Source organism: Vipera ursinii (assembly GCF_947247035.1).
Source record: "Vipera ursinii genome assembly, chromosome: 5".
NCBI classification, from domain to species: Eukaryota; Metazoa; Chordata; class Lepidosauria; order Squamata; family Viperidae; genus Vipera; species Vipera ursinii.
Window position 1 is genome coordinate 60,581,928 of NC_139518.1, and position 12,796 is coordinate 60,594,723.

The following is a 12,796-nucleotide window of genomic DNA, read 5'->3' on the forward strand; positions in this document are numbered from 1 at the left end:
TGACCAGGTAATACAGTTTCACCCATTGGGCACCATGTTTTTTTTCTACCATAATTTGCAGGTACACCTGTGTGTATATATAGATAATATGACTACAGGTAGTTCTTGACTTATGACCAGAATTGAGCTCAAATTTATGGTGTTAACTGAGACATGTGTTAAGTGAATTTTGCCCCATTTTACAACCTTTTTAGCCATGGTTGCTAAGAGAATTGTTGCAGTTGTTTAAATTAGTAACATGGTTGTTAAGTGAATCTGGTTTCCCCATTGACTTTGCTTTCAGTGTCTTTGTAACTTGAAACACTCACAAAATGAATTGTTGTAAGTTGAGGACTATATGTATACCATTCCTTTTGTATGTTTTAAAATGTTGAGTATCACTAAAAAGGATGTATCTCCCCTATCCTCCAGAGTTGTGCTAAGGTTTTTTGTGAACTTGTGAATTCAGTGTGTTATATTTAAGCAATATTTAAAAAGAACATTCACTAAGTTCAAAAAGGTCCTGAAAAAAACCTGCCATTTAAATAATAAACAACATACATGGAAATAATCCCACATTTCTTTGAAACTAGTCTCTCAGATGTAAAACTAGATACATTTCTTCCATTTATGAATATGAAAAAATGCAGAAGGAAAAAAAACATTATATGCACAGAAGCAATGAATTCATTATTGAGGTTATTTTTAAGTGCTGAATATGCAGTCCAAATCTGCAAAAAAGCAGCACTGTCATAACATGCTAGCTTAAATAATTTCTTAGAAAAGCTAGATATAAAAGGAAAATATGTTTAAATTGTATATCATTGATTTATGGGGTAATTTCAAATAGTTTGATAAAGTATTGTGATTTAAATAATATTTACTTTTGAAAGTGTTGCCATTTTTTTCTTCTTTAAGTAATTTTGCTTACAGGAGTAAGAATTATAGAATTACTGAGTTGTGTATAGGTGCGTGTATTTGGGTATGCAGTATCTTTAGGTTGGAAACATAACGTACACCCATCAAAACGTTTCCCCTCGGCTCAGTTACATATATTTGTACAATAATATACTCTACAGGGGTCTAAAAATGGTCCAGTCAAGTCCTGATCTTCAAAGGTAATCAATTCTAGATCTGGAATATGTTTTGGGAGTTTCCTTTTCTGTAGCCTATTTAGATTCGAATTACTGAATTATTGTTTTATCACTTGGGTTGTGAATCTCCTTGAGATATATAATTAAAGTGGTATATAGAAGTATCCAAGTACTGGGGGAAGGGGGAGTAAAAACTCTAGCATTGTTAAAATATTGAAATATAGTGCTGCAATCCAGCACTATATCCAGATGCTTACTAAATAGCTTTGAAAACGTGGGTATTTTACAGTCCCTAGGGCCTAGACCAGGGGTAGGCAACCTCGGCTCTTTCATGACTCATGGACTTCAACTCCCAGAATTCCTGAGCCAGCCATGCTGAGGAGAAATGGAGAGGTTTCCATACTGAGCCATGCTGGCTCAGGAATTCTGGGAGTTGAAGTCCATGAGTCATAAAAGAGCCAAGGTTGCCTACCCCTGGCCTAGACTATATTCAGCCCTTTAGTTGTCACTAAATATTTGTGCTGGAGAGGGTGGGACAAGATGCCGAATTGGGTCCGGCCCTGCAGAGTCATTATCAGAGTCAGCTGATGCCCAGGGAGGGCAAGGAGCTAAAGCAATTTTCTTTATCTGCACAGCACTTGCCCCTCACCTGAATCAGCCTGAAGAGTTGAGGTGGCACCAAATCATGTTACATTGGTCCAGCCCTCCAGAACAGTCCTACTTCATTTAGTGCAGGGATCCCCAACCTTGGCAACTTTAAGACTTGTGGACTTCAACTCCCAGAATTCCCCAGCCAGCCATGTTGCCAAGGTTGGGGATCCCAGTTGCCAAGGTTGGGGATCCCTGATTTAATGAATGTTCAAAATTACAAGAGCACTGAAAAAAAGTGACTTAGGACCATTTTTTACGTTTGCAACATCCTCACGGTCATGTGATCAAAATTCAGACTCTTGGTAACTGACTTATATTTATGACGGTCGCAGTGTCCCAAGGTCCTGGGATCTCCTTTTGCTACCTTCTGTCAAGCCTGGGGAAGCTAGATTCGTTTAATAACCGTGTTACCAACCTAGCAACTGCGGTGAGTCACTGAACAACGGTGACAAGAAAGGTCATAAAATGGGGCAAAATTCATTTAACAACTGTCTTGCTTAGCAACAAAAATCTTGGGCTCAATTCTGGTCATACGTCAAGGACTACCTGTGCCTGAAAATACATTATGATCCCACTTTCCTCTTCACCTACATTCAAAATAGCTTTTTAACATTTTGAACATCCTTACTTGAAGGTTCTGGGCATGGAATTTCCAGAGATGAAAATAGCCCTTCAGCTTAGGTGAGTTTGCAAATCTAACTCTAGTCTCTAAAAGAGTTAAGAATGTGTCTCCATTTCCAGAATATGTCACAAAACTGCAGATCAATATGACTGGAAGGTTTTATGCCCTTAAGACTGGAATTGTAAAATGGGGTTTATTACTCATTGGGAAAGATATGAAAAATGTGGCCCCTGTATATGGCATTATTGTTTAATTGCCATAAAAATCTAATTTAGCGACCAGATTACCCATGACAAAGGAACAGAATTTCCAAAATGGCCAGAAAAACAAGTTTTCCCCTTAGTCACAAGTTTCTTAAAGCTTACCGCAAAGAAACCATTGAATCTAATCAAACTCATCATTAGACCCATTTTAGATTTTTCTAACAGTTTAATTTGGTAGCTGTCTACTGTGCATAGGCAGATGACAAGGAAAAAAAGAATGCCAGCTTTTAAATAAATGTGTGCCTGTGAAATTTGTCATCATAGCAATTGCGTTGTTTTTTTCCCCCCAAAAAAATGGTGTTCAAACACTTGACCTTTTTATGAGAAAATCACCATATGCAGCCCAGCATGGAAGTTTATTTCAGGGTTCTATTGCAAGTCTCGAACATTTGCAGCCTGTTAAAGAGGGACTAAAAAGTCTAAAAGTGACACAAAAACATAATTGTCTCGTTTAGAAGCAGAACTGACACACAAAAAAGCTCCTCACTCCTCTCAGATTTGCCTACGTCCAGTGCCATCTAGCGAAGAAAGTATGATACTGTTCACATAATTCAACTGAATGGGTTCTTCCACCATGTATTATGATGCAGTCAACAAAGGAGCAAAGTAGGGTGGGCTGAAATAAGCCCTTGGACACAAAGTCACCCAATGACCTCCTACCTCTGAAAATAGAGTCTCCCCTATCCTACACCAACATCTAACACACAGCACTTCTTGACTGAGGTACAAGTAGTTCTCAACTTACAACAGTTCATTTAGTGAAGGTTCGAATGACTTATGACCATTTTTCACACGTATGACCGTTGCAGCATCCCCATAGTCATGTGATTTACACTTGGATACTTGACAACTGGTTCATAGTTATGGCGGTTGCCGTGTCCCAGGGTCACATGATCCCCTTTTGTGACCTTCTGACAAGCAAAGGCAATGGGGAAGGCCAGATTCACTTAACAACGGCATTACTACTGCGGTGATTCACTTAACAAATGTGGCAACAAAAGGTCGTAAAATGGGGCAAAACTCACTTAACAACCTGCCTCCAGAAGTGGTGAATGCTCCAACACTGGAAGTTTTTAAGAAGAGACTGGACAGCCATTTGTCTGAAATGGTATAGGGTTTCCTGCCTTAGCAGGAGGTTGGACTAGATGACCTCCAAGGTCCCTTCCAACTTCTTCTTCTTCTTCTTCTTCTTCTTCTTCTTCTTCTTCTTCTTCTTCTTATTATTATTATTATTATTATTATTATTATTATTATTATTATTATATTAGCAACATAATTTTGGGGCTCAATTGCGGTCGTACAGTAAGTCAAGGACTACCACTATATATCAATGTTTTGTTTCAGATGTCCATCACAGTTTTGCATGGCTTTAGAAAGAGAGCTCTTTGTTTCTTTGCCTTTTAGTGTGTGGTTTCATTGAGTTACTATTTAAAAGCTGTCTTGATTTCAACTCCTGTAGTATCTAACCACCTTCAGGGCTGAGTAAGAATATGGCAGCAGGAAATTGAAAGAGAGACTCACTTCTATCATTATTGTGTTTACTGGAGGTATATTGAGTTTATGTCAGTACCAACATTTTTGCTCCTGAACCCTTCAGAATAAAATTCCAGCTATAAAAGAGTTTTGGCCAATGGCCACTGTTTATTTCTCTTAGCAGTCTTCTGGAACCCCACTCCCCCTTTCGTATTTCAGTGTACGCCAGTTAAAAAGGCTGTAGCAAAAGCCTATAGGTGAAAAATGAACAGAAGCACGCAGGCATTGATTCCTACTGACCCAGATACACACCCCAAGACATTCTTTTTTGGCTGTTGTGGGAGGGGGGCTAGTCCATATTTCCAGATTGCTTCAAAAAGAAAAGAATGACTACTACCCTATGATGACATTGATTTAGTTCCATTTTTTTCATGTTTTTTTCATATTCACAAAATAGTGTTAAAAATGCTGCTTTGTATCTTTGGCCTTCTCTGGGTCTGAAAAAGCAAAAGTAGAATAAAGCATCTTAGCATTATTCTCAGTGCTTTTTCCTCACCAGACAATTAGATATGGACCATGTGTCTGTCATGATGCTGAATCTGAAGCTACACACAATTCTATCCATTGCTACTTTTATCACTCTGTTCTGTTTTTCTTTTTCTGAATGGGACTAGCTTTATTGCATCCCAAACACTGCTAATAAAATCTAGTGTCTATGGCTGTCAACCTTTCCTGCCAAGAATGATGTATTTTTAATAAATGTGCAACAGCCTAACATTTAATGTGAGAAGCTTTCTATCACTGCTCTTCTTCATGCTGAAAAGTCTGTCTTGAATTTTCAGTCATCAGACTTGATAATGCAATGTGAGACATTATTTTATCAGCACTGGAATGGAGCTTCACTGTTATTAAAAGGAGACTATGACAACTGACAATTAAACTGAGTTTAAATGTTGAATTTTAACTGACATTGTATATCTGTCATTAAGTTATATGTGCTGCTGTTGACACGTAGGCACTCTGAATAAATCATATTGAAATTTACTAGGGTCAGTGCACAATATATAAAACGTTTGCTTGGAAAGATTTAATACCCAACACAAAGCTTGGTGTGTTGGAATCTAATGTGCTTTAATTTAATTTAATAATTTAATTTGTATACCGCCCTTCTCCCGAAGGACTCAGGGCGGTGAACAGGGCAATACATAATAAAAACCAGGATACAAAAATTAAAAAGTAATTAAACTACAATGCCCGTAATAAATTAATACATATTAAAAGTTAAAACCGATTATAAAACCCAGCCCCAACCCATCAGACCAGGCCAGCTTGTTCAAAAAGAAAGGTTTTGAGATTGCGCCGAAAGGAGCGAAGGTCGGGGGCTGTTCGGAGCTCAACCGGCAAGCGGTTCCAAAGGTCTGGCACACCCACAGAGAACGCTCTCCCCCTGGGGGCCACCAATCGACATTCCTTGATCGGAGGCACCCTGAGGAGGCCCTCTCTGTGGGAGCGCACTGGACGGAGGGAAGTTGACGCCGGCCGCAGGTGTTGCCGTAGGTAATCCGGACCCATGCCATGTAGGGCTTTGTAAGTCATCACTAACACCTTGAACCTCACCCGGAGAGCAACCGGCAGCCAATGCAGCTCGCTTTCCCCAATGAAATACAATAACATAGAATAACGTAGAATAATACAGTTAGAAGGGACCTTGGAGATCTTCTAGTCCAACCTCCTGCTCAAGCAGGAGATCCTATACCATTTCAGACAAATGGTTGTCCAGTCTCTTTTTTGAACACCTCCAGTGATAGAGCACCTACAACTTCTGAAGGCAAGCTATTCCATTAGTTGATTGCTCTAGCCATGAGGAATTTTCTCTTTAGTTCTAAGTTGCTTCTCTCCTTGATCGGTTTCCATCCATTGTTTCTTGTCTTGACTTTTAGTACTTTGGAAAATGGTTTGATCAAGGCACCAAAAGGCATGATCAGAAACAATGTTTTCTTGTGTCAGAATGCTCAACATTTTGTTTAGAGAAAGGGATAAATTACCAATAGAATTATATTCATGATGCTCAATCAGGCTGCATTAATTATAATGTATCTAATCCCCCTGTACATAAATAAGCATTTGTGAAACTCTGCCTCTAATATTGAATTTGAAATTAAGCAGCACCAGTATCAAACTGAAGAATATTCCCAAAACATGAAGCCCTGCTTTATCCTAACAACAAATAATGGCCACATTATCCTCAAGGGCACATTATCCAAACAAAGAATGGTGAAAAATTCCATCCAAACTGGAAATGAGAAAGGAAACTTGACTAGTGAAGTCACAATTCAATAACAAGACCAAGATATGTTGATTGGAGCTTCCACATTTATTTCAGAAATACTTGAAATAAAGATAAATTTTATGTGGTTTACAACAGAGTTAGGCTAATTCCCCCCCCACACACACACACACTGATAACTACCTTTTAGTTTCCCTTGAACTGAAATTAACGTTATCAATGTGTAGGGACACGTTGTTTTGAAATACAGAGGTCTCCGCAGAAAATTATCAAGAACGTATCCTTTTACTCTGAATGTTCTCAGTGTCGCCAAATGACTAACCATGATTGTGGAGGAAATTGATAAAAAAAGACCAAGATTTAATTTAACAAAGTAAAACTCCATTGAAATAACTTGACAAGAAGAAGTAGTCCTAATGAAACTGCCTTTCAACGGTACCTACTAGATGGGCCAATGTGGCTAATTTCATATTTGGTGGAAAGTAGCGTAAAGTACTATTGTTTTAAAAGTATTGTAGTTTTATAGTCATTTATATTATAATTTTTTTGCTAAAAAAATCTGGGTTTTCCTTAGACAATGCATGCCTGCATACAATATGTTAACACATAATATATTTACTTACAGCCAAAGAGAATTTCTTCCCTGTGTAATAACTCCTGTGAACTTTGTTAGCCTGCGAGCATCTACTTCAATCCACTGGTAGGGATCATTCCGTCCAGCACACCAAGCACCATCATAAAAATCATTCTCATTAATACCTGCCTGAAGAGAAGGCAAAACTGTCTTTAGAAATCTGAACAGAGGCCTTTTGAAAAGAAATAAGTTAAGAGATAAAAGTAAGCTCATGTAAAGTTGTAGCACATTCTAGCCTTTTTTTAAAAAAAATGGCTGATGGTCAAAGATGCCTGTTTATTGACTCCTAGAAGCCCCAAACCTGCTTCTGTTTCAAAGTACTGGTCAAGACTGGAGTACGTAACAGGAACAAATGGTGAAACAGAAGGTAGGATTGAATAGCAAAGCAAGAACTCAGAAACAAAAAGCAAAAAAAAGATCAGTCAGAAAAGGACTGCATGAGGTTATGTTTCATCTCTGGACTTCTGAAGGGAAAATGGAGATTCTTTAAATGTCTTTTGTTACCTTGCATATGTCTATGGAGATTCTCAGTCATCCAGGTCATAGTTATCCCAAAGATGCTTTTTCACAAGACAACTAGACTGTCTTGTTTTTCCTTTGAAGACATTATTCCACTTCTCATCCAAGAAGTTTCTTCAGCTCTGCCCGACCATCTAGGCAGAGTTGAAGAAGCTTCTTGGATGAGAAGTGAAACATCTTCAAAGGAAAAACAAGGAAGTCCAGTTGCCTCATGAAAAAGCACCTTTGGGATTATCTTGCATATAGTTATTCCTTTAACTTGATGGAAGTTTCTGGCCTTTTTTTTTTAATTAGAAGATTTTGCTGCAGATCAGACCATACACCACGGAGCATGTATTCCATGGTAATCAAAACAAGATGTTATATTTATAGTTCTCTTAGAGTGCATAGTAGCTTTGAGTTTCACCCTTTCCGTAATTTTCAGAGCTTTCTTACAATCGCTCCCAATAAATAACTTACCATACAAGCTGAAAACTAATCTATTTCTCATCGTGGCATTGACAATGGCTTTAAAACCATAATTCCACATTTTCCTAGGAACATCTGCAGATGCAGATGCAAGAAACTGCTCTACTTAGCATCAGCCCAATCTCTGGTAACACACAAATATTATTATTTCAGAAAGTTCTAAGGCAGAGGTGTCAAACTGCCGGCCCATGGGCCGGACGCGTCACGACAAAACCGCGCCCACCCCATAGCCGGCAATGGGGAAAAAGCTCCGATACATCGCGCGACATCACGTGACGTCGCAAGTTTGACATGCCTATTCTAAGGGGTTCATTAAAGGACTTGACACTGGGTTTTCCAGGTGCTCCAACTTCTAATCAAGCCCAATGTTTTGCTCCAGAAATGCTCTGCATAATTGGACACTTCTTGTTATGAGCATCTATACAATCAGCACTAAAGAATTATGAGAGTGAATTTTGATGCCAGCTTTCTGATCAGCATCAAACTAAAGAGTGATTTCTCTTCCCTTTTAAGAAAATTGTGTGGGGGGGATCATACCATGCATCTGATTAAGAAAAAAAATTAGGAGTTGATGGTTGCTTGTGACATAATATTTGTAAAGGATTTTCAACACACAGGAGCTCTTCCAAGCTTAGATCAGTGTTGTTCCCCCATATCTACACGACAATGAGGGATTTCTATGGATATTATGATAGTAATCCAATTAACAATTGTATCTGTTTCAACTCCACACAAAAAAATTATTCCAAGAAAGAGTTGTACTGCTTCCTCCAGAGCTGCAGGACAAGTATTATCCCACTGCCAAGAACAATGTTTGGGAGTACGTTGATTAATTGCCTGGCATTGGCTTATCAATTGCACTTCTATACTGCCATTTCTCTAAGAATTTGAAGTGATTTTCAAGACAGCTGAATATAAAAGCCATCATTTGTACAAATAATGGGGTAAGGGAGAGCTTGTAGGAACAAAGGGTTAAGGTTCCTCTATTACTGTATTCACTATTAACCAACATTAGGCTATGCATTGCTTCCTTTGTTTAAAATGGTATTACATGTTAGGGTGGTAAAAAATAAAAGGCATTTACTAGTGGCTTTTTTAAAAAAAACCTGATATCCTCTCTCTCTCTCTCTCTCTCTCTCTCTCTCTCTCTCTCTCTCTCTCTCTCTCTCTCTCTCTCTCTCTCTCTCTATATATATATATATATATATATATATATATATATTAAAAAAAGAAAGGTAATCTTACCTGAATATTTAACCGTGCTCTGTGAGCTCCCAGGCCATATCGCTTCACTGTAGAAGCATGAAGCTGGAAATCAGTAATTTTTAACGTTTCAAGACCCAAGGGAGGACAACCTGAAGAGCAAACATTTAAGGGTTAAGTGAGAAAGCAGTCAGCAACAAAGCAACAAAGCACGTTCATAGATGCTGTGCTTAAATGTGCTTCTGTTGTGAGTATGCAAAAGAGGGCAAATTCTCTTGGGTGAAAAAGGGTTTCTCTTAAATTTGCAATTGTATTGTGTTAATTTTGAGACCTGAGTGTCTTGGCAGTAGCATTACCCATAATTTATATGCACTCATTGTTTCCTGAAATTACAGTAACCACATAGCACCATGCTGGAAACCACCAGGTTGAAAGATTAGCCGGTGACATCACCATTGCCTGGGGGATGCCCAATTTGGGGGGCTCATTTCATGTCCCTGGCAGGATGGCAGCACATGGATCTCCAATATGGGTTTGCTAACCTGCTATCCAGCATCCTAACCGCTGTAACCACATTATTAAATCCTTCCAGAAAATAAATTCAGTTGTTACTTGATTCCAATTAACTCAACATGAGTCACCTGACACTGGGGAACCCTGTCAATGAAAATACCCATATAATTATAGTTTTTATATATTTAAAAAATCTTTCGATATTATTGGTTACTGGCCAGTAAGAGGCACTATATGACTACTTAAATCTTTATTGGCATTCTTCAAGAGTAGGTATCCTCCATAACAGGTTTCTGTATTTAGTCCTTGCACTTGATGTTTAGTTAGCAGCTTGCAGGAAGGAAGATGCCATAAAAGTATTCAGGTATACTCTTCCTCCTCTTCTTCCTTCTCCTCCTCCTCCTCCTCCTCCTCCTCCTCCTCCTCCTCCTCCTCCTCCTCCTCCTCCTCCTCTTCTACAGGACCTTTCTTTCTCCATTTAAAATGTGTCATACTTTTAACCAGACTTGGTTTGTAAAGCAGACAATAATCACTTTTTTTTCCTGCCAGAAAACTTTTTTTTTTAGTTAAAAATATGGTCTGATTGCTTGGTGTTGTTAAACATTTCCACAGACAGCCTTTCTGGAGGTTGGATGAGATAGAACAACATATTTGATGTAATGGAAGTAGTTTGTTTTATTCCTAATTGCATAGAATTGTAGAGGAAATGAGGAGCTACAGTCAGCCACCTTGATGGCACATCCACTCATATATGGAAGATTTATTCAGTCATTGATTGATATAATAAGCCAACTATTGTATATTGATTTTGACTATTGACTGTGTTCAGTTCCCCTTTTTTATAAAGATGAATGCAGTAAAGTTAAATGTTCTTGTAAGCAATATTGGAGCATTTAAGAGATGGTTGCTGAAATAACATAAAATTTCTTTATTAGTGGAATAAAGGATCATTAGGAAAAAACTGTATCTTTAACCAAAATTTCAGTCCTACAAACAAGAAAATGTTAGTTATGATCAATATTGAAACAGATGGATGATATACTTCACATAACATCCAAATTAAGTTCCAAATTCTGCCTTCCCTTGTACAAATACGCATGGAAATATCATACGCTGATGATAGCCAACTTTTTCTTTCCACCCCGAACCAACCCAGCGATGCCCTCGCCGTGATGTCCCGTTGCCTGGAGGCGGTCCAGGTCTGGATGGGGAGAAACAGGCTTTGTCTCAATCCTGCCAAGACTGAGTGGCTGTGCATATCGGCATCTCGGGTTAACCAGACCATTCCACCTTTAATGATGCGGGGTGAGGTGTTACCCCCCGTTGATAGGGCTCGCAACTTGGGCGTCCTCCTTGACTCCCGGCTCAACTTTGAAGATCATATAAGAGCCGTGACCAGGGGGGCTTTTGCCCAGGTTCGCCTGGTGCGCCAGTTGCGACCCTATCTGAACCGAGATGCCCTACGCACAGTCACTCATGCGCTCGTGACGTCCCGTTTAGACTACTGCAATGCTCTCTACATGGGGCTGCCCTTGAGGACCACTCGGAGGCTTCATCTGGTGCAGAATGCAGCCGCGCGAGTTGTGATGGGGATTTCCCGATACTCCCATGTAACACCTCTACTCCGCAAGCTGCATTGGCTTCCGGTTGCCCTCCGGGTGAGATTCAAGGTGCTGGTGATGACCTATAAAGCCCTAAATGGCTTGGGTCTGGGATATCTGAGGGAACACCTGCTGCCGGCATCAAGCTCCCTTCGTCCAGTGCGCTCCCACAGGGAGGGTCTTCTCAGGGTGCCGCCAGTAAAAGATTGCCGGCGGATAACACCCAGGGGGAGGGCCTTCTCAGTGGGTGTGCCTGCCCTTTGGAACCAGCTGCCAGTGGAGCTTAGGACTGGCCCCAACCTCCGTTCATTCCACCGGGACCTGAAGACCTGGCTCTTCGAGCTCTCTGGCCCAGGCTGAGAATTTTAATTTTAATTTTAACTGGGGTTTTTATTTGTTCAGGGATTGATATAATTTTTTAATTGTTTTTAACTTTCATATTTTTCGTTTTAATCACCCTGTAAACCGCCCTGAGTCCTTCAGGAAAGGGCGGTATATAAATATAATAAAATAAATAAAATAAAATAAATAAGAAGGTTAAGCTAAAATCTTTTTTAAAGTACATCACTTATTTTTTGCAGAAAACACACTTGATAATTTCCCAGCATAGAAGTGAATTGAGCTTCCAATCAGTCAGGCAGAGCCACTATGTTTGATGTCACAAGTTGGAAAATTCACCATTGGTTTACATAATGACAGCTTGAGTTGTTAAATTCAGTGCTAGAACTCAGATCACAGCTACCCAAAACATCCATAGACTTTTCTGTGGTCTGGCAGAGGTGGATGGAGTTTATAATCTAAGAAGCTGATGCATTGCTTGGTACATATTTGACAGGCATCTTGTTTTTGCAAGACAAGAAAGCAGACAAAGAGAGTTGCAAAGACAGCTTAGTTAAATAAAATCTCCTACAAAATAGGCTCATATTTTGGACTATTATATTTTCAGCTGTATAAATGTAATTATCAAATACATATTCGGTACTTATGAGGGAAACTGGAATAAGCTGATGAGAAGAATCTTAATAGAAATGCTCTCTTTCTATGTTAGATGATGAATGGGGAAAAACAATTTCAATTAATTAAAATGAATTCAAACAAGCCTTATACATACTCACAGAACCATTGAAAATAGTTTTAAGCTTCTTATATAGTAAGATTCTCAGGAAATGTCTAATGTATCACAAATAATAATCAGCCAAGCTTTCTTTTAAAAATATATTTATAGATCTGTCCTATATATACAGACTTTTCCCAGCTGCCATCTGGATGTTAATTTCAAATGCCAGGATTGGAAAGTTCTTTCTCTGAAATTCCATGTATCTTCAGCTACTTATTTATGAGAGATTATAGGAAGGCTGGAAAAAGAATGCCAGAAGAAACAGATCTAATTCCAAGGTAGAAGGGAAATTACTGAGAGTGTTTGTTTTAATGAAATCCTACTGTATAAATAATGGGAAATTATTCTTAGAATTTTGATAATTACCCCCAG

General features: G+C 38.9%; 1 protein-coding gene across 1 annotated transcript in view; it reads right to left on the reverse strand.

Annotated features, from left to right (window-relative positions):
• Positions 1-12,796, reverse strand: part of CPXM2 (carboxypeptidase X, M14 family member 2) — a gene marked incomplete at its 3' end in the record, with an annotated part of 100,236 nt that overhangs the window by 47,428 nt on the left and 40,012 nt on the right. Inside the window, exons 3-4 of the mRNA XM_083364521.1 lie at positions 9,236-9,345; positions 6,993-7,132 (exon numbers count right to left, since the gene is read on the reverse strand). Coding sequence (XP_083220647.1) covers positions 6,993-7,132; positions 9,236-9,345 — 250 coding nt within the window. The remainder of the gene's footprint in view (positions 1-6,992; positions 7,133-9,235; positions 9,346-12,796) is intronic.